This window comes from Sorex araneus, chromosome 6 (genome assembly GCF_027595985.1).
Source record: "Sorex araneus isolate mSorAra2 chromosome 6, mSorAra2.pri, whole genome shotgun sequence".
In the NCBI taxonomy this organism is placed as follows: Eukaryota; Metazoa; Chordata; class Mammalia; order Eulipotyphla; family Soricidae; genus Sorex; species Sorex araneus.
Genome location: NC_073307.1, coordinates 160,092,138 through 160,118,368, shown reverse-complemented (window position 1 = coordinate 160,118,368; position 26,231 = coordinate 160,092,138). Strand labels below are relative to the sequence as shown.

At 43.0% G+C, this 26,231-nt stretch overlaps 2 protein-coding genes across 2 annotated transcripts; both read right to left on the bottom strand.

The window, feature by feature from the left end:
• Positions 1-521: 521 nt before the first annotated feature.
• LOC129406127 (secretoglobin family 1D member 2-like) lies at positions 522-2,691 on the bottom strand. Its single transcript, XM_055144136.1, has 3 exons — positions 2,592-2,691; positions 1,626-1,819; positions 522-658 (listed from the first exon to the last, which is right to left on the bottom strand). Exons 1-3 carry the CDS (start codon positions 2,644-2,646, stop codon positions 635-637), a joined length of 273 nt encoding a protein of 90 aa, XP_055000111.1. The 5' UTR covers positions 2,647-2,691; the 3' UTR covers positions 522-634.
• Positions 2,692-21,581: 18,890 nt separating this feature from the next.
• On the bottom strand, positions 21,582-23,816 carry LOC129406121 (mammaglobin-A-like). The gene is made up of 3 exons (XM_055144106.1): positions 23,716-23,816; positions 22,676-22,869; positions 21,582-21,777 (listed from the first exon to the last, which is right to left on the bottom strand). The coding sequence occupies exons 1-3, from the start codon at positions 23,768-23,770 to the stop codon at positions 21,736-21,738; spliced, it is 291 nt and encodes a 96-aa protein (XP_055000081.1). The 5' UTR covers positions 23,771-23,816; the 3' UTR covers positions 21,582-21,735.
• Positions 23,817-26,231: the final 2,415 nt, after the last annotated feature.

Here is a 26,231-nt window from a genome sequence, read left to right as displayed (position 1 = left end):
AGGTGTGAGTAAGGGTTCGCAGTCACATGGTCAATGGGAGCGTGCAGAGTTCTAACGAGAGAGGTGAATGACTGAGCCTTGCCCTTATGCACAAATGCGTGGGTAGCCTAGGAACCACGACCTATAAATACACAGCAGTGGAAACATGGTGTGGAGAAAAAACACACAGATGGTGATGGCTCTGATGAGGACGTACTGATATAGTTCCATGTGGAGAAATAAGATTAGACAGGTAAGTAGGCCATAAACTTTCGTTTCAAAGAAGACTGACAGGAATGCTTGAATTTCTGCGTTTCAAATCTAAGGTATCATTGTCACTCATTGGCCAAAGATGGAGTATGTATTGAGATACAGAATAACCCTGGAGCAGTATTTCTCTTGGGATCACTGCAGTCATGTTGTCAAGGGTAATAACCCATTCCTTTTTTGCATCCGACTATTGATGACCAGTAAGAGCCCCTCATAGACCTCTCTACAAACACAAAGCTATACACCACTGCATAAAAAAGAGAGAGCAGACGTGTGTTGAGCAAGTAATTTATTAGAAGAGAGAGTGAAACCTTGACATTTTCTTGAAATTCATTAGATCATTGTAAGGCATAGATGACAGATAGAAGACTTGTTATTATTGTTTCTAGCAGGCCGCAAGAATGTTCGTCTGTAATGGGAAGAACAGAAAAACATTGTGGTCAGTTATGCTGCAAGAGAGCTGACAGGTTCACACAGCTTATCCCTGAGGATGTCAATGCTATTTCAGGCAACACAGAAAAGAGGATCCCGCACAGCTGCCCACACGTGGGGTCTTTGACACACAGCTGGTTCCTGCCGCGGACAGAGCAGCCCACAAATATTCCCTGGATTCTCGCGTCAAATCCTTCTCTTTGACTTCCTTAGGGTGCTGGGGACTCTAAAGTAGCGACAGGGATGGGAAGATGGAGTGGTCCTTTCAGACTCCTGGCTGATAGTTCTGAAATGGATCGTGAGGTGCCTGTCAGCAGGACTGTTCAGATCCCGTGGATATTTGCAGATGAGCCTTGGCCTGCCTGCGAGTCAGCAGTTCTGGTGGAACATCTTACATCTTCCCTCATCTCCTTTCTGCATGAAGCCGTGAGGGCGGCGGGCAGCAGGAGCAGTGCAGGTGGGGTCTATGCCCACTGCACAGGGGTAAGAGATTGGTGGGTGAGGGCATGAGGTGCCCAGAGGGTACAGGCTTGCATATGGCAGCAGACCCCCAAGGACAAGCCTGTCCTGTCTACATCACAGCTTCCAGGTTCCCCTCAGCTCTCTCACATCTGCACGACATTCCCTATGCAGATGTTAGCAACACCGCACGCAGGGACGGGGAAGGAGGTCGTTGGCCCTTCCACATGATCCATGGGGCCTGTATTTCCCCTCGGAGGGTCGTCGGCTGCGGGTACAGAGGGGACCTGCCAGGATGCTCTGTACCTCAGTACAGCTACTCTTGTAGGCAGGTGGAAAATTCTAACCTGCCATGTGGGCATGGCTCCACTTATTAGAAGAGAACAAGGGGTGATTCTCCACCCCCATGCCAAGATCATTCCCAAATCTCTTTCAAATCTCTGCAACCCAGCTCAAAGACCTAAGTAGAAATAAAAAGAAATTACCAAAGTTTTTGCAATTAGAGCTCTCCCTGCAGGGTCCACGGCATTATTGTAGCAGGTCTTCCAAAGCATCTTGGCCTCCACAGCAGCATCAGGGGCATGAAATTGAGCAAGGTATAGTTTAAAGACACTTTCCGAGCTGATGACAAATGAACTCATATCTCCCGCAAGGGCTGGGCAAGTCATGGCTGCGTCAGCTAAAATGGAGGGAAAGAAAATACAATATAAGAGCAAATTTGTCTCTCATCGAACACTTGTGCATATCTCATCCCTTGTCCGCTGTTTGAGGAGGACAACACGAGATGAGGTGACCCAGACCCCTTAGAGGATCTAGACGGGAAAGGAAAATTTTGAATCATAATCTGACGTGTTATTAGAAGACATGATACGGTGATCTCTTGATCTCTGCCTGCTACCTGGAACTCATTTGTATTATCTTTCTCCCCACATTGCTATACTCGTACTGCTGACTGCTGTGAACCTGACTAGGAACAGGCAATGTGGAGGCATGGAACTTTGGGCTCCAGTTCAAGGATCTGCTGAGTATTTATACAAGGTTTCACATCTACATCATTTCCTTTCTTTACTTTTCTTTGAAGTTTTTGGACCATCACCCACAAAATATTCAGGGACCACACCTGACAGTCCTTGATGGGAACATTTATGGTGCTGGGGATTAAATGGCCACATGCGAAGCAAGAACTTAAGCCATGCAATACCTTCTAGCCCTCACACCCGAATCTCCTACTTCTTTCTCCCTCCTAACATTTGGAAAGGGATCACACTGAACCCGTCATGTAAAGTGGAAGTTGGTGATGATGAGAAGTGATAGGACTCCAGTGGAACAGCCATATGCTTTATGGGAACAGTTCACAGAGGAAACATTTTGAACTAGGATGTGTTCAGGCCCCTCTAAGTCGTTTTCTGAGTTCAGGTCTGATGCTAGTCTGCTGGGGGAAATGTACTCACCCTGGTAGCAGCAAAGGGCCAGAGCGACCAGCAGGGCACACAGGGACAGCTTCATGGTGTTTGTGGCTGGGAGCTCTGAGCTTGCGCAAGGGATGAGCAGTCAGCAGCTGGACTCAGGAGCCTGGGCAGCGCAGGGTCATTTGTACCCAGAGAGCCTTCCTGGTCCTGCCCACAGCGACACGTGTAGGTCACAAGGTTTGGCTTCCATCCCTCTCTCCCTCCCTCGACTGAAGTTATGTCTCAGCGTGCCAGGCTGCAAAGTCTTGGCCAAAGATTCTAGAAAAGGCTCTGCTGAGTTATTAGCCTCTGCTTTGAGCAAGGATCATAGTTGTTTGGAAAGACAGAGCCTATGAATTGCCATTAGCCTATCTCCTCTCTAGTGCCACAATTACGAGTGCGTGTCTGGTTGTTCAGAGGTTACATAGTCCTGTGACTGTGTAGAACAGTCTTGATTGAAGGGAATTACTTTCAGCCATGCATGTGTGAATGAAAGTACACAGACCTACTGATCACCATGCTTGTGAGCAATTGATTTCCTCTTGGAAACTTCCTGCTGGGTGGACAGGGAATGGTCATTGGCCTGGAGACCGTTTTGAAGGAATGAGTCCCGGGAGAGAGCAGACTCCAGTATGCTGACTGGATTATGCTGTACGCGCGGCTTGAATTTCCTGTCAATTCGAACGTATCCTAGGATTAATATTCATTACAGCAAATGATGTGCAAACCGATGTGATGAGGCTCTGTGTCTTCAGGAGCCTCGGAGACATCTGCGGTGTTGCAAGATTCCAGAGACCTTGACTATGGTTCCCAATGTTCAGGGTCCCTACATCACTTGTAGGTGTAAGCCTGGTTGGTCCAGAGCAACCCAGGTATCAGTTTGGGTTGTCTGAGCCCCTGACAGGACCAGGCTGAGTTCAGCCTGGATTGGGCCCCTGGGAAAACCTCTCTCTTCAAGGGACAGTATGGTCAATGAAAAAATGAAATTTGTTCTTCGGTTTTTTCAGAGGAAATGAACAGACTTCACCCAAAAGAGAGTAGCTGAATAAAGATAAGCAACAAATTCATTGGCATCTGAATACCATAAGCTGAACAATGTGACATTCCAATTGAGAACAGAGTGGCAGAAGCAATCAATGGGATGAGAATAGACCTAGTATTAGAAGTGGTGCCAACGTGGTACATTGGTCATGAAGGTCCTTATTACTATTTTTCCTCATGAGGACACACTGATGCAGATAATACAAATATTAAAGGCCTATAAGACAACAAAAATGAAATGGAAGAGCAGGTCAGTAAAAGGAGGCCAGGGCAGTCACAGAGTCAAATAACAGCAGAGCAACAACAAATGATGCAAAGATCTACTCGACTCAAATTCACACGCACTAAATATGCTCTCCTGTAAAAATCAAAGTATCTTTTGGGTAAAAGAAAGGTGGCCTGATAGCAGTACCAAGACAAGTGACTGAGAATGGACAGAGAAGGGAGCTCTATCAGTAAGAAAGACTTCCATTCAAGCAAGAACTAGGGCTGTCGAAATTCAGTAAAGAACAGAGCCCTTCTGAGATGTGTGTCCCCAAGCAAGGAGTATTTGTAGAGACGTGATGGTTCAGGTGCTTTGTGTGCGCAGAGGTCGAAGATGACAGGAAGGTGGAAGGTAGGCTGTGAAGCTGAGGAGGCAATTGAGCAAAGTCATGGATGGCAATGAACTCAGCACAGAGATCATGCAGAGGGCCATTCTCCTGCAGGATATGTGTGACCTGGGCTCCACAAGTGTCCCTGATACAGAGACACCTTTGGCTGAGTCAGAGACACCTCTGTCACAAAGTAATGCTGGTCGGTGTTTCTCTGGCACACACATCCCCAACAGAGATTCCATCAAATTGCAAGAAAAAAATCATTTTATGGGAACATGGAAAGACCATGACAGGATAATAGCGGCAGACTGGTTTTCTCTCCCTTCACATCAAGCAGCGTTGCGTCCACACAATAGAAACAACCAGATCACCTTGGACAGGAGAAATGTCCAGAGTGGTGGGTGGATAGAGGCAAAACATTAAGGTAATTAGGGCCTCACTCGTCCTGCAGCGGACTTTTCTGCAATAGCTTTCCACATGCATCTCCTATTGCCCAAGGAAGGAAAGGTCCACAGCTGTGTGAAGGTAACGGTCAGCAAGCAAAAGGGGCATCAAAGGGCAGGACAAAAGCTTCATTTGAACAAGGAAGCTTGTGTTGCAGATAATAACTGACCCCTAAGAAATACCATATCTGAATGGGGATTAAGTTGGAAACATCTCATCTGGCAATGCCAAGTTATATAAAACCAGAATTTAGAACTCAAGCCAGCCAGAACTCAAGCAGCTTCTCACCCAAGGTCTGCTTCAAAATCCACATACCTGTCTCAAAGATCTTGGTTGGTTCAGTATGATAATGATTCTCTCTGAGAAACAAAAAGGCTTGGAGAGCCCAGCCATAGGCTCCAAATTATTTCACTGTTCATTAAGCTTTCCCCAATTGATATTACAAAGACCTCCAAAAAGGTAAGAAAGTGCTGAATCTGGAAGTGGCATTGCTAAAATTTGTATGCAATTTCAAAGATTTTCAAATCTACTCAGTTGTTCTGATGGAGGGAAAGGTTGAGTGTATGAGGAGAGGCATGGCATCGCTTACTTCAACTGCACTCTACAAGTATAGTAATGCAAACAATGTGATAGTAGACCAAGTAAGCATATACTCACGCCTCCAGAGTCTGAAGAAGAGGATGAAAATAAGCCCTCAGATATATAGGCAGAAAAGTAAAATGAAAGGACTAGGGATATATATGGCATCAAGGAAATTCTCTTCAACTAGTTCTCAGACAACTGCATTATCACACACAGGAGTACTTGGTTAAGTCTCTCACATCATGCGTAGACATTCATTCAAAATATATGAAGGATTTTGATGTTTGACCAGAACACACGATATATTGCTGAGGGTAAGACCTTAATGATACAGGCTTCACATTGTTTTACATGACCCATCTCGACTGGCAGGTACAAACACCAAAGTAAATCATGCCGATGTCATCAAGCAAAAAATCGTCTGCACTGTGAAATACACTACCAACAAAACAAAAGAGCATCCTACTGAATCAGAGAAAATAGTCACAGAGAGTAATTCTGAAAATGTAAGAGCGAATATCTTAATACATAAGGAACTTAGAAAACTGAAGAGCAAAGTAAAAAATTATTGAAAAATGGAAAAGTGAGTAGAGCTGAACAGACACTTATTCAATGAAAACATATAAGGTGACCAACAAGGACATGGAAAAGCTCGTCAGCACTGATACTCTGATAACTTAAAGTCAGAACAACACTACCATGTCGCTTAAGCAGAAATGCCTATTTCAAAAAGTACAAAAATACCAAGCACCCCGGTGATGTGGAGTAAAGGAATTTTTATTCATATTGAGAGACTCTCTAATTGGCTTCACCCTTCGTGGTAAACTATGTAGAGATTCTACCCGTCCGCCCAATCTCAGCAAATAATGCTACCCCTCTATCCACCAATTCTACTCTTAGGACTGAAATAATGATGACAAAGAACAGAAAAAGAACAACAAAACACATTTCAGTAGAATCAGAAATTGTACCAACAATCTTTACAGACCATAATGCACTGAAGATAGAACTTTACCAAGCACAGACACGGAGAACCAAACCAAACAACAGAAATTGAACAACACAATGTTGAACAATGAGAGGGTCACAATGGAAATCAAGGAAAAACTCAGAAGATACCTGGAAACGAGTGAAAACGTAGACACGAGTTACCAGAAACTATGGGACGCAGCTAAATCTGTGTGAATGGGAAAATGTATAGCTCTCCAATCATTCCTCAGAAAGGAGCAAAGGGTCCACATAAATAACTAGACTGCACAGCTCAAGATCTTACAAAAAGGACCAACCAAGGAGCCCAAAGCAGTCAGAAGGAAAGAAATAACAAAAATAAGAGTATAAAATCACAACATGGAAACGCAGGGGAATTTTATTCATATTGGTAGGACTATATCATCCTCTTTACCCTATGTGGAAAACTATGTAGAGATCCACCGCAACAAAAAACCTACCCTTCTATCTAACAATCCTCTCTTAGGTATCTAATAAGCATGACAAAGAAAAATATTTCAGGCAGCTAAATTAGTGCTTCTATTCATTACTCTTCTATTTTCAGGAGCCCCAAACTACAAAGAACCCAGCTGCAATCATGCACCTAGAACAGACGTGCATGATCACCATGGAATACTGTCCAACTTAGAAAAGCAGTACTGTTTTGTTGAAGATATGTATAGGATTATGCTAAGCAGAATATGCCAGAAGAAGAAGGGCAAATAGCAGATCTGTCACTCATATGAGAAATGTCAAGTATGAAAGCAAGAGAACAATGTCCATTAAAAACCAACTTTGAGATTCTGACCATAGAAGCGAGGAGACCACTAGACGGAGAGAGCTGACAGAAAGGATCCAGTGGGCTCAGGTGGAGGGACTTGTCACTTTGGTCATGAATACTATGCAGTAATATTGAACCTCTAGAAGATAACAACATTCTGCTCTTGTGAGACAATTGGGGGGATAAAAGGGAGAGAAAGGGAGAGATAGCTTAACGTTTGTGCGCAGAGGGAAATTCTGTGCTCCAGAGCGGAGAGAACCCAGGACACATCCTTGAAAGTGTGAAAGTCCACATGTCAAAAGGGCACCTGTGATGAGATTGATGCTCAGCAGAATAGAAGAAAAATTCAATGGACAACTGCCTTTAGGTGTCCTGTGGAAGAGTCCAGAGCCGCTTTGCACCTCTGGGGAAAATACAGCAGCATCCACAGCCTCATAAACCCATTTTACCCACATTCAGTTTCCCCTAGGAAAACAGAGCCACAGTAATGATGTGTGATCCAAATAAGTCATAGGAAGTGAATGATCTCTACCTTGCAGAGTCATCTCAAAGCAGACCCAAATCAGAAGCACATTGTGTTCACAAATAGGAAAACAAAAATGCTTCACTGGGACTCTTGGTGACATAAGCCTGATGTTTGACTTAGAAATTAGAGAGATTGTGTTGATTGACTTTGAAGTTTTTATTTGTTAAGGAAATATCATCCCTGGCACTAATTTATTACAAGACTCTGTGAAGAGCATATTTTTCCATTGCGGGGGACAGTAATTTGGTTTGGCGTTTTATTCATTGTTTTGAGGACGGCCTCCTAAAAACACCCTATAATTCTCTGCCCAATAGTCTACTAATCTAATGTGAGGTCCCCAGGATGAAGCGCTGCAGGAAAGTTACAGGATCAGAGATGTATTTCCGGAGTCAACCCAGCAGAGGTGTGGGGCCCCCAGGGCTACACAGGGCTGTGCTCAGGTGGGGGAAGTAATTCACATCATGATTTGGCAATGTTCTGGAGATGACATGGTACAGGGATCACACTAAATCGGTAGCATGCGACTATTCACTTCCTTTAAAAATGTTATTTTCTGATATTGTTCACAATACTTGATTACATTAAATATTCCACCACCAATCACCATCATTAACCCTTCCCATCACCATTATTTCAAATTTCCAATCCACCACCCACACGTGATCAAAATATACATCCTAAAGAATTTATTTTGTATTGCTTGTTATGAAGAATCCGCTGAAAATGATCCCAAAAGTTTTCCTAAAGGAAAGTGTGTGAAGATTGTTGTATCTGACTTTGGTCTCATTAACCCCGTGAAACAGAGATGACTAATGTTGTTCGAGGTAAACTAATGTTGTTATAGGTTGAGTCTTGTGCGCATATATTTTCATATAAATATACATTTACATATATATTTTACATTGAGATCTATTGCCTTTACTTTATACCCCAGCAAATGTGGTGTGCCACCCCTGATAGAACAATGGATTAGAGAATGAGATGTCCTGTTCCAGAATTTCTGAACTTTTAGATAGGGTGCTAGAGCTGCAGTTAATTAATTTTTGTTTGCTTTTGAGTCACACCCAGCGGTGCTTTTGAGTCACACCCAGCGATGCTCAGGGTCACTCCTGGCTTTACACTCAGCAATCACCTCTGGTAGTGCTGGGGAACCATATGGGATGCTGAGGATGGAACCCAGGTCGATCCCAGTCAAGGCAAAACACCCCGCCCGCTATAAAACGGCTCAGGCACCCTGGAGTTAAATTTTTAACTGGATGTTGACTTTGGTCACACGAGGCATCCATACAGAATATTGCTCTCTTCCAAGATTTATTTGTGAGTCTCTGGATCGTGGCTTTTAAGGAGCTTCTGTTGTAATAGAGGCAGCTCTTGGGAATGACTGTGAGGCTCTCAGAAGAACATGGAGTGGAAGGTGACCACCCGTTCCCGACACCACTAGAGCCTGAAGATTTCAATTACAAAACCTGCATCCTTGGCTTTTTCCACATATCCATTCTCATGTGTGAGGGGCGTATTCAGAGCCTGTGGAGATCAGCTATGAGCAAGGCAGTGATTGGGTTCTGGAGGGTTTTGGCTGCCGGGGCTCTTTTAGAAGGTGTGGTGGGTTCACCAGCCCTGTTCAGAGTTGCCCAGGATAAACTCGGCCGTGTCAGGTGTGGAGGCATCCTTACAGCTTGTTGCTCTATACTGAGGTTTATTTGGTTCTCTCGCGCCCATGGCCATTCCTGAGTTTATGTGGCAGTAGAGGCCATTCCTGGGCGTGACTGCCAGGCTCCTGGAAAGGTATGCACTTGAGACCCTCTGGCATATCTCCAACCCTCAATTTCCCAGTTTTCATTCAGTGATCCTAGCAAATTTCCTTCCAGGGGAGGCGCTGACATCAAAACTAAACATCCGGTATTATCCACACTTCATGTGGAAAATGAGGGTGAGCATCTACTGAAGTTTCACAAATCTAGAGTGCCAGCACTTTATCAAGATGAAGTGATCATATTCTTGTGAGTCTGTGTCAGAATATTCAACTCTCCTGCTTGGTCTGCGGATCTGTTTTTATTCCAGAAACATGCTGTTTGAATGACTACTACTTTGTATTACAGCTTGAAGTTTGGGAAGGTGATGCAACCCATCTTCTTTTTCTCAAAATCTCATTTGCTATTCAAGGGGCTTTATTGCTCCATATAAATTTCTGGCGTGTTTTTTCTGTTTGGAAAATATCAAGGGTATCCTTGTAGGGAATGCATTGATCTGTATAATGCTTCGGAGAGTATTGTCATTTTGATAATGTGAATCCTCCCTATCCAGGCGCAGGAGGTGTGTCTCCATCATTTCCTAGTGTCCTCTTTCATTTCTTGAAGTAGTGATTTGTAGTTTTGTAGTTTCCTTTGGATAAGTCCTTCACCTCTTGAGGGTTGGTGTGTGTGTAAGTGTGTGTTTGTGTGTGTGTGTGTGTGTGAGACACCTGGGGATGCACAGGATTTAGTCCCAGTTCTGCACTCAGGATTAAACCCTGGCGGTTCTCGGGGGCTACATGGAATGCTGGGAACCTTACCAGGTTTGGCCGCGTGAAAGGTAAACTCCCTAACGGCTGTGCTAACACTCCAGCCCTGTGCACCTCTGTAATTAAGCTGATTCCAAGGTATTTGATTTTCTGAGACACTATTGTGAATTGGATTTTTTTTAGAAATATATCTTTCTTCTCTTTCAATATTTGTTCGGCATAAAGCCATGGATTTCTGTGTATTGATTTTGTAACCTGCCACTTTAGCGTTCATGCCTATTATTTCTAGGAGCTTTTCTACAAAGCTGTAGAATTTTCTAAGTATATCGTCATGTCATCTGCAAATAGTGATAGCTTGACTTCTTCCGTTCCTGTTTGGATTCCTTGATACCTTCTTCTTGCGTAACCGCCATGCCAAGTACTTCTAGTACGAGATTGTATCAAAGTGTTGAGAATGAGCAAGAAAATCGTAATCTTTGATAAAGGAGCAAGGAATCTGAAAGGGACCAAGGAAACCTATTTAAAAAGTGGTGCTGGGAAAACTGGACAGCTACATTCAAAACAATGAATTCAGATTTCTGTCTAATGACAAGCACAAAAGTCAGATCAAGGTGGATTGAAGACCTCAGTATCAGAACTGAATCCACAAGTTACAGGGAGGACAATGTAGGAAGAACGCTCCATGCTATTGAAACTCAAAGCATCTTCAAGGATAAAAAACCACTTGGAAACAAAGATAAACGAGTGGGACTACATTACACTAAAAAGCTCCTGCACATTAACAAACAAACAAAGAAAGAAACAAACAAAAGACCAGTGACCAAAATACAGAGAGCCCACCGAATGAGAAAAATTACTTACCCAATAGTCATCAGATGGGGACTTAGCATGCAGCATATTCAAGACACTGGTTGATCTTTACAAGGAAAAAACCCTCCAATCTTATTGAAAAATGGGAAGTGGAAATGAACAGAAACTTTCTAAACAAGAAAAGCATATGGACAATATTGTATGAAAAATTGCTCTGCACCGCTATTCATCAGGGACATGCAAATCAAAACAACAATGTAATATCATCTTACACCACAGAAACTGGCACACATCAGAAAGAACAAGAATAACCCGTGTTGGCGTAGATGCAGGGAAAATAGGACTCTCTTTCATTGTTGGTGGGAATGCCGAAGGTCCAGCCATTTTGGAAAACAATATGGACATTGCTCCAAAAACTAGATATTGATATTCCGTATGACCCGGCAACACCACCTCTGGTAAAACGTCCCGTGGATGCAAAGTAGAACAGTGGAAATGACATCTGCATTTGCACATTTATTTATTGCAGCACTCTTCACAATGTTCACAATAACCAGAATGTCGAAACAACCCAAGTACCCTGAACAGTTCCCTGGTTCAAGAAACCTTGGTACATCTACACATTGAGATCCTACGCAGCTGTTAGGAATGATGAAGTCATGAGAGTTGCTTGTAAATGGATGGACATGCTAAGTGAAAAGGAGTCAGAAAGGGAGGGACTGACATAGATTGAGTGCACTCAATTTGTGGAATATATCACTTGTATCACTTGTCATCCCATTGCCCTTCAATTTGCTCGAGAGGGCGCCAGTAGTCTCCATTTTTCCATGCTACGTGCTAATGTAGACATCAATGATATCTGTTCACTCCAGGAAGACGAAGAGCCTTATTAAATCGTTCATTCAGGATTTTGACAACGAAGTCTGACCATCTTGTTGGTGGGCGGTCACGCAGTCTTTTGATGTCCCGTGGAATCCAGTGGGTAAGAGCTCAAGTCCAGTGGTCATCTCTGAATCGCATTACGTTTCTGGCCCATCTGATTTTTGACGTCTTGGCAAACGAGACAGTGTCCCTGACTCTTGACCTTCGACAGATGTCGGAACACCAGATTCCTTCTCTCACTTGAGTGAAACGAGATACTCCAAGCATAGATCTTTCAATTCCCTTTGTGATACTCGAATAGTGTTCTCATCCTGTCTTTGTAGTGCCCAGGTCTGTGAGGTTTTATTTATTTTTTTAATTCTTTTATTGATTCACCATGTGGAAAGTTACAAAGCTTTCAGGTTAAAGTCTCAGTTATACAATGCTCAAACACCCATCCCTTGACCAGTGCACATATTCCACCACCAAGAATCACAATATACCTCCCCCTTCCCCCCCACCTCCCCAGTCCCCCACCCCGCATGTGTAACTGGTAAATTTCACTTTACTTTCACTTTACTTTGATAACATTCCATATTTAAACAAAAAATTCACTATTATTGATTTGGAGTTTCTCCCCCCTAAAGTCGATCTGCTGAAAAGAAAGCATTTGGCGATTTGTTTTCCATTGCTGAGAATGAAGAGATATGAGGTCAGGAGGCCGCATTAGCAGCAGCATAGTTTTGGATTTCTGTATTTTAGTATTTTTGTAACTAAGCCCAGAGAAATGTCTGCCAGGAATCGCAACATTGTAGGCTTGCACCTCTCAGCTACTTTATATTCCACATATGAGTGCGATCTTTCTATGTCTGTCTCTTTCTTTCTGACTCATTTCACTCAACATGATACTTTCCATGTTCATCCACTTATATGAAAATTTCATGACTTCATGTTTTCTGACAGCTACGTAGTATTCCGTTGTGTAAATATACCAGAGTTTCTTTAGCCAATCATCTGTGTTCGGGCACTCTGCTTTTTTCCATATTGTGTCTATAGTAAACAGAGCGGCAATGAACATGGAAATGCAGATGTCATCTCTACTATACCTTTTTGCCTCTCCGGGATATATTCCCAGGAGTGGTATTGCTGGGTCAAATGGGAGCTCAATTTCTAACTTTTTGAGAATCGTCCATATTGTTTTCCAAAAGGGCTGAACCAGTCGGCATTCCCACCAGCAGTGAACGAGAGTCCCTTTCTCCCCACATCCATGCCAACACCGGTTGCTTTTGTTCTTTGGGATGTGGGCCAGTCTCTGTGGTGTGAGATGATATCTCGTTGTTTTGATCTGCATCTCCCTGATAATTAGTGATGTTGAACATTTTCTCATGTGCCTCTCAGCCATTCGGATTTCTTCTTTGGAAAAGTTTCTGTTCATTTCATCACCCCATTTTTTGATTGGGTTGGCAGTTTTCTTCTTGTGGAGTTCAACCAGTGCATTGTATATCCTTGTTATCAACCGTTTATCGGATGGGTACTGCATAAATATCCTTTCCCATTCTGTAGATTGTCTTTGTATTTTGGTCACTGTTTCTTTTGAGTTGCAGAAGCTTCTTAGTTTGAGATAGTCCCATTTATTTATCTTTGTTTTCACTTGCTTGGCCAGTGGAGTGTCAGCATTGAAGATATCTTTGGCTTCAATGTCGTGGAAGGTTTTGCCGACCTTATCTTTTTTTTATTTTATTTTTTTTTAATTTTTTATTGAGTCACCATGTGGAAAGTTACAAAGTTTTCAGGTGTAAATCTCAGTTATACAATTTTGCCGACCTTATCTTCAATGTACCTTAGGGATTCTGGTCTGATGTTGAGGTCTTTAATCCATTTTGATCTGATTTTTGTACATGGTAATAGATGGAGGTCTAAGCCCATTTTTTTGCATCTAGCCGTCCAGTTTTGCCAGCACAATTTGTTAAACAAGCTTTCCTTGCTCCACTTCACATTTCTTGCTCCCTTATCAAAGATTAGATGATCATATATTTGGGGGTGTATGTCAGAGTATTCAACCCTATTCCATTGGTCTGCAGCTCTGCCTTTGTCCCAATACCATGCTATTTTAATGACTACCGCTTTGTAGTAGAGTTGGAAGTTGGGGAGGTTGATTCCTCCCATTTTCTTTTTCCCAAGGATTGCTTTAGCTATTCGTGGGGGCTTATTGTTCCATATGAATTTCAGGAGCGCTTGCTCCATTTCTTTGAAGAATGTCAAGGGTATTCCTATAGGAATCGCAGTGAATTTGTACAATGCTTTGGGGAGAATTGCCATTTTGACAATATTAACTCTCCCAATCCATGAGCAGGGGATGTCTTTCCATTTCCTTGTTCCTCTTTTATTTCCTGAAGTAGTGTTTTATAGTTTTCATTATACAAGTCCTTTACCTCCTTTGTTAAGCTGACTCCAAGGTACTTGATTTTTTGAGGCACAATTGTGAATGGGATTGCTTTCCTCAGGTCACTTTCTTCTCTCTCATTATTTGCATATAGGAAAGCCATGGACTTTTGAGTATTGATTCTATAGCCTGCAACTTTACTATACGAGTGTATTGTTTCTAGGAGTTTCTTGGTAGAGGTTTTAGGGTTCTCTAGGTATAGTATCATATCATCTGCGAATAGTGAGAGCTTGATTTCTTCCTTTCCTACCTGAATGCCCTTAATATCTTTTTCTTGCCTAATCGCTGTTGCAAGTACTTCCAGTACTATATTGAACAGAAGTAGAGAGAGTGGGCATCCTTGTCTCATCCCTGTTCTCAGAGGGAAGGCTCTTAGTTTTTCCCCATTGAGAACAATGCTTGCCATTGGCTTGTGATAAATGGCTTTGACTATATTTAGGAGGTCCCTTCTATACCCATTTAGGTTCTCTTGTTTCGTGGCATAGAGATTTTCAAAGTAGTCTCTGATGATCTTTTGAATTTCATTGGTTTCTGTTGTGATGTCTCCCTTTTCATTTCTGATTCGGCTTATAAGGGTTCTCTCTCTCTTTCTTTGTGAGTCTTGCTAGTGGTTTATCAATCTTGTTTGTTTTCTCGAAGAACCAGCTCTTGGTTTCATTGATCTTTCGGATTGTCTTTTGGGTTTCCATGTCGTTAATTTATGCTCTAAGTTTTATTATCTCTTTCCTTCTACTTGGTTTGGGCACGTTTTGTTGGTCCTTTTCTAAGATCTTGAGCTGTGAAGTCAAGATATTTATGTGGGCCCTTTCTTCCTTCCTGAGATATGCTTGCAGAGCTATAAATTGTCCCCTTAAAACGGCTTTAGCTGCGTCCCACAGATTCTGGTAGCTCGTGTCTTCATTCTCATTTGTTTCCAGGTACCTCTTGATTTCTTCCTTGATTTCCTTCCTGACCCACTCATTGTTCAATATCGAGCTATTTAATTTCCAGGTGTTTGATTTGGTTTTCTGCATCTGTCCACGATTAAGTTTTATCTTCAGTGCATCATGGTCTGAAAAGATAGCTGGTACAATGTCTATCTTTTTGATTCTGTTGTGGTATGATGTGTGGCCTAGGGCATGGTCTATTCTAGAAAATGTTCCATGTGCACTGGAAAAGAACGTGTATTCCTTTTTGGGGGGATATAAAGCCCTGTATAGATCTATTAGCCCTCTCTCTTCTATTTCTTACTTCAAAGCCAGTATTTCCTTGGTTAGTTTTAATCTGCTTGATCTGTCCAGAGGAGACAGTGCAGTGTTGAAGTCTCCAACTACTATTGTGTTGCTCGAGATGTCCTTCTTAAGGTCTCTTAGCAGCTGTTGTAGGTATTTAGCTGGTCCCTCATTGGGTGCGTAGACATTTACGAGTGTGATTTCTTCCTGATGTACACATCCCGTGATTAATAAAAAGTGGCCTTCACTATCCCTTCTAATCTTTTGCAACCTGAAGTCTATGTTGTCTGATACTATTAACGCCACCCCAGCTTTCTTGAGAAAGTTGTTTGCTTGCAGGATTGTTTTCCATCCTTTGACTTTGAGTCTGTGTTTGTTCTGGCTATTCAGATGTGTTTCTTGCAGGCATCAGAATGTTGGGTTCAGTCTCTGAATCCATTTTGCCAGTCTGTGTCTCTTAATTGGTGAATTCAGACCATTGACATTAAGGGAGATTATTGTTATGGGATTTTGTGCCGTCTTTGTGCAAGGGTGTGTTGTGCTTGTAGGGGTTGTTCTTGTCTTACAATAGCCCCTTTAGTGCTTCTTTTAGGTTTGGTTTTGAGTCTATGAAGTTCCTGAGCTGTTGCTTATCCCCAAAGTAGTGTATGATTCCTTCTAGTTTGAATGAGAGTTTAGCCGGATAAAGTATTCTTGGTGAAGCGTTGATTTCATTGAGTTTTTTCACTATATCCCACCATTGCCCTCGAGCTTGGAGGGTTTCCTCTGATAGGACTGCTGTGTGTCTAAGGGGTGCTTCTTTGTATGCTATTTCCTTCTTGGACCTTGCTGCTTGCAGTATTGTGTCTCTCTGAACGATGTCCATCATTGTAACTATGATATGTCTTGGGGTTTTTCTGTTAGGATCACTTTTAGCTGGCACTCTTCGGGCGCCTTAAATCTGGATGCCCGCATTGTCCAGCTGTGGGAAGTTTTCCACAATGATTTGTTTGACTGTGTCTTTTTCGTTGGGGTTGGTTCCCTGTGGTTCTGGTAGTCCAATGATTCTAATATTGTTCCTCTTGAAATCATCCCCTAGGACTCTGATTCTGGCTAGAGCTATTTTGAGGTCTCTTGCCATGGTTTGTTGTTGCCTGTAGGCCTCTTGCAGCTCATCTTCAAGCATACTGATTCTGTCTTCGGCTGCAGTCATCCTATTGTTGAGGGCAGCCAGAGAGTTTTTGATTTCATGTACCGAATCCTTCATTTCTTTTTGAAGGTTTTTTATTTCTGCTCTCATATCTTCCCGTATTTTCTCGGCTGTCTGTTGTATTGTTTCTGCCAGTTCTTCATTGAAGTTGTCCATCTTTGCATTGAGTTCATTGAACATGTTGAGGATTTCAACTCTGAATTCTTTCTCAGAGAGGTCAATTTTGTAGGAAACGCCCATTGAGGTTTCCGGATTCCTTTGATCGTCCTCTGCTTGCACTGGGGATTTTCGCTGTTTCTTCATGTTGTTGTGGTGGTATGAAAGAGGGCCCTTGAAGATGACTGTCCCTGTTTCCTTTTGTTGCGAAAAAGGATTGTGGATAGACTCAGTTAATAGTGGTTGGCTTTTTATTTGCCGGTTGTTAAATGTGGTCTCCTACTGAGATGTTTCCTTCAATCCTTATGTGAAGTCTTGTGTTTTATTGTCCTACTGCTTGCAAATAGCTAGGATGTTTGTCTTAGATAGGACGTTGAGGGAACTATCTGCCGCCGCCTCGGGTAATGAGGCCACGCCCACGTTTCTTAGGCCACGCCCCTGACGATTAGGCCACGCCCCTTTCCCACAATCCAGCAGCGGTCAACTCGGCCTGCAGTCCACAGGGGAGGGAAGCGCGGGGTGCTCAGGGCCTTGGAGCAGGCTGGGTCCGGAATGGCGGGTCGAGGGAGCATCACAGACCTTTGCCAGAAGACAGAATGGCGGCGGCGGTTGGGGTCGACGTGCCGGCCACTCGGCCAGCAGTGCGCAGGGGAGGGAAGCGCGGGGTGCTCAGGGCCACGGAGCACGCTCTCTGTGAGGTTTTAGTGCAGGAACAACCGTGGAGTCGAAAAGAAGTGCCTGGAGCCCCAGGTTCTTCATCCTCTTACCCTCATCTTCGACGCTCTCGAAGGCATTTCATGCTGCTTTCTTCCTCCTGTGCAATGCTGGTGCCAAGTCGTTTCTCGTGTTGTGTTCTTGACGCAGGTACACAAAGGTGCTGCATTCCATTGAGAACAAATGGAATCTCAGGCACTAGTTTGTTTTTCATGAATATCGTTTTGCTGAGATTCAGCTGCAGTCCGACCTTGCCACACTTGCAGTCGAAATCAGCCACCATTTGGGCCACTTTGCCAATGTTTGCCATTATGAGAACGATGTCATCAGCAAAGAAACCTGGCTTTCTCGCCTGGTTGTCCCTCAACTACTGTTCTGAAATGGGATGACGGATTTCAGAAGAGAGGACCTTGGGAACGACCTATCTATCCTGTGAAATTTGGTATGTAGGCAGGTGGATGTGGCTATCGAAGAGATCCATGTAAAAGGCATGAATAATCGTCTCCATTACCATTCTGGACGATGTGATAGATCCATCAGGACATTGGAGGGCAGTCCTCTTGGTGTTTTAGACAGGCGAGCGTTGCGAATACTTTCCCACGCTTCTGCTACATTGGCCAACACTGCTGCTCTTCTCTCACTGAGGTCTTTGAAGATTTGTCGCTTCTCTGCACAGCTTTTGAGCTCGGACGTTAACTTGTGGTTTCCTGCAGCTCGTGCAAACCCTGTTGGTGAGTGAGCTCGAGCGTTTCCGAAGACAGGCCTCTGTTTGTGGATTTGCCACTATCGGCATTTCTCGCGAAATCATTTAGGATGATGAACCTGTCAATCATATTCCTCATTAATGCTGTCTTCGACGGCATCTTCCCACATGGCAGCAATAGTGCCAAAGAGCACCCAGTTGGGGGTTATTCTAGGAGTTCTCCTCTTAAATTTAAACTTTGCGGTCCTTTCTCCCCGATTTCTCATGTACAATATTGCACAAAAGGGACGGTGGTCCAATCCCTTTTGGAATTTTGGGACACAGAGACATCAGTCTGGCAAAACCTTCGATTGAATATGATGTGATGGTCAATCTAATTGTTGAACTGTCCACCGGGAGATTCCAATGTCCAACGTTTTGATTCGGCCTTCTGTAACTGTGAGTTACCATGGATGGTCTTGGTCGACATGATAAACTCAAACAGTCTCTAACCCTGTTCATTTCATTCTAGGCCAAGGGGCCCAATGTGGAGTTCTTTGGGCGACCTTCTCGGTGGAATATAAAATAACATAATATGAGACTAAGACCTAAGGACCGTACGGACAATGGCCAGGAGGATATCCCAGTGCTTTGGAAGCCTGCCTCACGGGCTGGGAGAGAAAGCATTTGGAATAGCGAAGGGACCACTAGCTCTATATGGGTTGGAGGAATCGCTGGGGATAGGACATGTGTGCTGAACGTACACGAAGGAACAAACTTGATGGTCTCTCAGTATCTGTATAGCAAAACATAATGCTCCAAAGTCGAGAGAGTGTAAGGAGGAGGGCGCGTGCCAAAGAGGCAGGGGGTTGGAAGGGGTGGGGGTAGCGGTAGGGATGCTGGGAATATTTGGGGTGGAAAATGCACCTTGTGGAGGGTTGGGTGCTCGATCATTGTTGGACTGATATTCAATCATGAAAGCTTCGTAACGGTAGTTCACGAGGATTCAATAAAACAATGAAAAGATGAAGAGTTCCAGCCCTGAATTTGAATTCAGGGAGTTTTAGTTCAATTCATGACTAATCTGGGAATACCCAACGGCTAACTTCAGAATCGAGAACAAACCTGGAATATTCCACCAGAATTCTGAACGTAGCGGCACAGAAGAGGTAGAATAATTGGAGCTGGCTGTCTTCTTTATAGGAGAAAATATAGGTATACATTTATTCCTATAAATTCCCTTTTCAAGTTGAGTCATTTTTCACAAATTTATCTGCCATGGGAGAAAAAATGCCTACATGTCGATTTCTTTGTTTTCTATTTTTTTTTATTGACTCACCATGTGTGAAGTTACAAAGCTTTCAGGCTGAAGTCTCAAGTACATAATGCCCGAACACCCATCCTTTCACCAGTGCATATATTCCACCATGAAGAACCACGGGAAACCACTCCCCATTCCATTCCACCACCCACCATCCCCAAACCCCGCATGTGTGGCCACATGACCTCATATCGCTTTATTCTCAGCAATGGAAAACAAATTATCAAATGCTTCCTTTCCAGCAGGTCCTACACCGGGGGCGAGGGGACTCCAAACAATAATAGTGAGTTTTTTTGTTTGAATGTAATCAAAGTAAAGAGAAAGTAAAGCAAGTCTATCAGCAAGACTATTTCAATGTGTCTTTGACACCACCTAATTCTGTTGGCGATTCTACCTGATTATCTATGTGCCATCTATCAGTGATAGGATGTGGAGTTTATTGACTTGGAGAGTATGGAGAGGAATCTGAAAATTCAGAAATTTCTAGTCAGCTTTTAAACCTTTCATGCAGACTTCAGTGAGCGATTTGCATTCCAATTATCCCAAGTGACAAATTCAGGTAGTTTCATTTTTGCCTGAATAGTCTATACATTGAAGAGGTAATAATTGGCTTGGATAATTCCAGGCAGATCTCAGAAGTTCCAACAACAAAAAGGGACTTTTGGGACCACCAGGGCTATACCGGCAGGACGTAGGCGTCCTTGAGGCATTAAAAACCACATTTAAGGCCTGGTTGAACCAAACACGCATAGTCCACCTGAGTCTCACCCTCGGCCCTTGAGGAGATCCTCTAAACTGGGGTCACATCCTTTGCTTTAACTCTCCTTATTTCTTGAAAATTTCTTGTTGTGCATACAGAACATTCAAGTCAGCATTTATGGACACGTTGATTCCCAATGTTTACATACAGATGTTTTGGGATCTCTCTGGATTGCAAATAGCAATTTTCCCCTGGGTAGAGAGATAACACATGAACTATTATGGAAGGTTTGAATGAACCGAATGATTCCAAATGTGTGGTCGACCCATTGCACATAACATTTCAGAAGAGCTCCTCTGTTTCCCACTACAAATTCATGAAAACTGCTCGTTCTCATAGAAAGAGTTCATGCGCACTGAAAGTTGAATGAAATATGTACGAGTCCAGAGAGTGTTCTTCCTTACACTCATTTGTTCTGGAATTCCAAAGGCATTGGTTTCCTTCTGAAGGGTCTTCAGTTTAGTAACCTTTCTTTGTAAGTTCAGTATCTTTTTCGGGTCTATCAATACTTTCCTTAAGATTTTGATGGTCCAACATTCAGTGCATCATTGCTTAGGATTGTCAATTCCTCATGAGCTATAAATCCCCTAACCACTAATTAACAATGATCACTTTCCCTTTGACAATTTGAGGTCGACATCACCTGGTGTAAGAATGGCCACAATTGTTTAGTAAGGCAATTGTTTCCCAGACGTAGACCTCAATCCTGTCTTTAGCCGGACTATTGAGACGTGTCACGTGTAGGCAGCAGAAATTAGTTACATGTACTTATATCTAGCTTGCCACTCTGTGTTTTCTCATGGCAGTTTCAGGTCCTTAATATTGAGTGAGATGGAGAGGAGGGAATTGAGTGCCATCAGCTTGTGTATTTGAGACCACGGTCGTGTCTTTTAAAGTCGCCCCTTTAGTACTTCTTGTGAACCTTCGTATACCTTGTGTCTGATTAATATGGATTCTATTATAATAGAAGGCTCAGCAGGGAACTGCTCTGGGAAGTTATTTCCAACTACTTTTTCTTCTACATCCCATGCCTGACAAGAGGCTAGTGGACAGAGGGAGCTGAACAGGCAGGTAGGGTTCAGGGTGCAGGTGGGAGCTGCACAGGAGTAGGGAGGTGAGCAGACCCACCCACCAGAATTAGAGACAGGGCCAGAAGCGTCAGTGCTGTGAAAACAAAGAGGCCAGGCAGCGGGGGGCAATTTTCCAAGAGGGCACCTTCCTGGGAACAGATGATGAGGAACAAATGATCTTTAGGATTTTCAGTCTCTTACTCCTGCGTTCTCTCAGACAATTTTTTTGCACGTTTGTGTGTGTGTGTTTGAGTACATCAAGAGTAGAGATAAGCTCCCTAGAGCATCTTTTTCTAAGTAGCAATAAAATGATTTAGACTTTTATTTAGTTTGCTGATATTTTATTGAAAAGAAAATGTATCTGAGGTTTCAACAGGTGTCTTGCAGTTTGCAGATCAAAAGCTAGGAAAGAAGTAAGATTTGGGGTGTGCCTCATTGGACTGTTGTTGCCTAAGCATTCTCTGCCGTCCTTTTCATTTGAACAATTTACACTGAGGACTGGTATATATTGTTTCCTGAAAAGAAAAACAAACATCACTTAAACTTTCAACTCACTTTGACAAATTCCCTCAGACCACAGAACACTTCTTCCTTTGGTTTATTCACTTGTCTATCAGAACAGGAAAAAGTGTCGGAAGCTTTCCCACAGCCTTGGATGTACCGGAAGATTGGTACTGCACACTATGGAAGCCATTTATGACCCAAGCTAGGTTTCAGTGTAACACCCATAATCACCAACTGGTCATGGGTTTTAGCTTGATGCCTTAAAATGATAACTAGGAGAACATGACATAGAACGCTTTGGTTATGGGCTTTAGGTCCGAAATGTAAAGTGAACTTTTGGTCATAAATAAACTTTTGGTCATAAGACTAGAGGATGTAGTGTATAGACCCGTTTCAAGAAAGGGCAAAAATGAAACTCCATCAGCTTTTAGTAGCTCCCATTTGTCTCTTCACCTGACAAGGGAAAATAACCTTTCTATCTCTTTTGATCAGACACTTAGTTGCTTCGAATGCAAGTCAAAGAGGAGTTTTGAGCTGTTTATCTCTTTGTGGATCTGTGATTTCATTTAGTATCACTTTGATCGAGGATGATCCATGTTGTACTTGTAGGAGGATCTGCTTAGATTCATCTGTAGGCTTTTCACAACATTTCCCATCTACCCTGGACTGTTTTAAATGGCCTTTGTGTAATGTTCATTCTAACTCAGGCTGTTGGTTTAAAAGAGAGAATCACTCACTACTGAACTTAGCTGTTGTTGTCGTCGAGTGGTGTGTATGCTTGTGTGCATTGTGTGTGTTGAACTATGCCCTTGGTCCTTATGTGCACCTGCTGTTTCTGAGAGAGTGACAACGTCCAACCCGCTTGACCTTCTCAGTGGTTCTAAAGGCAGGAGAAGTAAGGGAGATTACCATCATGACAGCAACGTTGGCCTGGGTTTCTGCTGTCTGATTATTAAAACATTCCTTCATGGTCATTAGAGCCTGGGCAGTGGCGCCATTGTCGTCTGCTACGTATGGTGCAAGGTGCTCTACGTAGGCTTCTGGGCTCAAGGTACCGTCGATTGTCCAGTCAATCACCTCCTTGACGAGTTTGCATCCAGTACCTGAGGACAATGCATGGGAAGCAGGGCTCCAATCCAGAGAACTCATCCTGCAAATCGGCCTCTGTTGAAGGTTTTCCTCTACTGACACCTTAATGGTGGGACCCTTTCAGAAAGCTCTTAGTGGGTGGTGTGAATTCTGAATCCTTGGAAAGGACACTCAAGCATCTGGATTTCCCTGAAGGTTGTAAACATCCTTCAGCCCCTCTCCCTCCTTTGAAATCATTTGGCTATTCGACTGTCTTTTTTGAAAAGAAGTACTCTAAAATTTGGGCAACTAAATGAGCATATGCGAGTCATTCTGTAGGGTCACATGATATTCCCTCTGTTCTTTCTAAATATCAGGCAGCATTCCCAGGATTGTTGCTGCCTGAGATTTCCGATATCGTGCTGTAGCTACTTCAACATTGCTAATTTACTTTTCCCGTCTTCAAAAATGAATGTAAGAAATGCTTGTTTGTGAGGTGACCTGAGTTGGGTTTGAAGAAATTCTCTGACATAACCTTCCTTAAAGATTCCCACCTGAGACCTGTCTGTACATAGCTCTTCAATGAGAATGACAAGATCGAGCATTCAAATATTCACACCAGCTCCCAACCCACTTTTTAGGCATCTGTGATATGTGATTTTACCCTCCAACAAGAGAGCCCCTTGTTGTGGATCCAGTTATGAATCAAGGCCAGGAGGTAACATCTTTTCATATTTTCTTTCAATAGTGAGTTCTTGGTCTCCCCCACTTGTTCTGCTGCATTAGGGCTGCCCTATCCTTATTTTGAGAGCTTGGAAAGCTCTTCCCTGGCTCCAAAGATTATGTGACCCAAAGAATGTACCTTCACTGTCAGGACTCACCTGCGTAGCAGAAAAGGGGGAGGGCCGCGAGCATGAGGACTGTCAGCAGCTTCATGGTGGATTTGGTCGTGGTTGGCTCTGGGGTCCAATGTGTAGAGCAGGTAGACTCACTTTGGAGGAGAGCTCCCAGATTTCCCCTTTTTATTCTCCAAGTCAGCTCCTTAACCCTGCCCTTAAGCAAGGGTGATTCAGAGAATCTACTTGGCTTAAGACCAGGCAGGATGTGGCAATTGAAGAAGTACGTGGCCAGCCTCTGTTTTGTTTGGAGAAACCTGAGACAGAGCCTTTTTCCCTAAAATCATTTGGGAAGGACTGAAATAATGCATCCTTGAGTTAAAAATGCTAAATGCTATCTGACTCTCAATGATCAGTGCAATAAATTTGGTTTTCATTCTCTTCACTTGCGTTATTTCTCTCTCTCTCTCTTTGTCAGTCTCTGTCTCTGTCTGTGTCTCTTGGCTCTTTGGGTTACACCAGGCAATGCTCAGAGGTAATGCCTGGCTCTACACAGAGAAATTCCTCCTGGCAGTGCTTGGGGGACCACTTGGGATGCGGGTGATCGAACCCAGGGCATCTATTTGCAAGGATAACACTGTACCCTCTAACTCACATTCCTGACCTCTTCTGCTTATTTTTCACTAATGTTTTTATTTCTTCCTATTTTAGGCTTCCCTTCTCTCCTTCTGAAGAATCAGCCAGTGATTATCCTTGGTAGGACTCTCCACATTCATTTAATGCTAGACCCAGTGAAATTGCACATTTTTTCCTTGGGAGTTCCACTAATGTGGTGTTTTCATTTTATTTTTTTATTTTTAGTAGGAGCATTGATGTGGAACATATTGTAATGACTCATCCTCAGCGAATTTTATTAGAAAAATATATCCTTTAGTTCACTTGCTTTTTCACAATCTGGTGCTTCACTTAATGTAGTCCCCAAAATATCTCTCTTAGTTCACTTGATTTTCAGAATCCTGTGTTAAAATTTCTATGAATTATGTTTTCAGTATTTTGTGTTTTCCTCCCCTATGTATTCGGGTGATTTATAGGAGGCAGATTCTGAAATTGCTAGTGCAGTCCTTCGCAATAGTCAGATGGTGTTTGGATTGTGTTTCGTGAGCTGGTGGATCCAACACTGCCTGTAACATATGGTCGCGACATGTCTTCGAGGAGATGTTTACATATATATATGAACATGCTTAGTTTTGTGAGCATTATAGACGTGAAATTTGCTAGAGAAACTCTGTACTATTGAGTGAATGGGAAGTATATCTGAATATTTCTCCTTCTATTCTCCATCCATGTTTTCATCCACTCACCTGTCTATAGATTCATTGATCCACCAATTCATTAGATGATTGATTCATCCATTCATCCTCCCATCCTTCACCCATCTATCTATTGACCTACCTTCCAGTACTGATTGATTTTATTCTCCAAAAGAAGCAAAATGTTCTCCTGTAACTGGTCTCTGTACCTTGTTTTACCATTTTAATTGCAGAAATTAATTAGAGAAGGATGTTTGTCCTGCAGAGTTGATCTCGAAATTTAATGGTAACCAACGAGCTAAAATGGAAGGAGTGATGTCTGAAAGTTACGCTAGAGAACAACGAAACCAGGACTGGGGGCAGGATTAAGAAAGAGTTGGTCTGGAGTCAGAGTACAACAGGTCGGCACGAGCTTTGCATGCGGTAGACCCGGATTCGATCCCTTGCATCCCACATGGTCTCCTGAACACCACTAGGAGAAATTTCTGAGTGCAGAACCAGGAGCAACCACTGAGTGTCGCTATGTGTGACCCAAAAAGAAAAAGGGGGTGGGGGGGAAGAAAGAATGAAAGAATCAAAGATTCATGGTAAGTTCATCTGATAAAGACTCTTATTCAGGCTATGTAAAGCCCTCACAAAGCTCAACAACTAATATCAATAATCCCATCAAAACATTGGTAGAGGGCCAGGGGGCCGGAGCGATAGTACAGCGGGTAGGGTATTTGCCTTGGATGTGGCTGACCCGGATTTGATATCCGGCATCCCATACGGTTCCCTGAGCACTGCAAAGAGTAATATCTGAGAGCTGAGCCAGGAATAATCCCTTAACATCACTGTATGTGACTCAAAGAGCAAAATAAATAACTGAGTTCCTTAAAAATTCTTTTTATTTTTATTTATTTTTTAAATTTTATTTTATTTTATTTGCGAATCACCATGAGACAAAATTACAGACTCACAAGTTTTCTTGCTTACGTTTCAGTCATACAATGATCGAGTGCCCATCTCTCCACCAGTGCTCATTTTCCACCACCATTGATCCCAACATCCCTCCCACCACCCCCACCCTTTCCCCTTCACCCCACTCTGCCTCTGTGGCAGGGCATTCCCATTTGCTCGCTCTCTCTTTTTGGGTGTTGTGGTTTGCTTCAGAAGTATTAAGTAGGCTTCTTGTTCAGTCTATAGTCTATTTTCAGCCTGTATCTCCCATCCCTAGTGGGCCCGCCTAGCACCCTTTGTTTTGTGATTCCC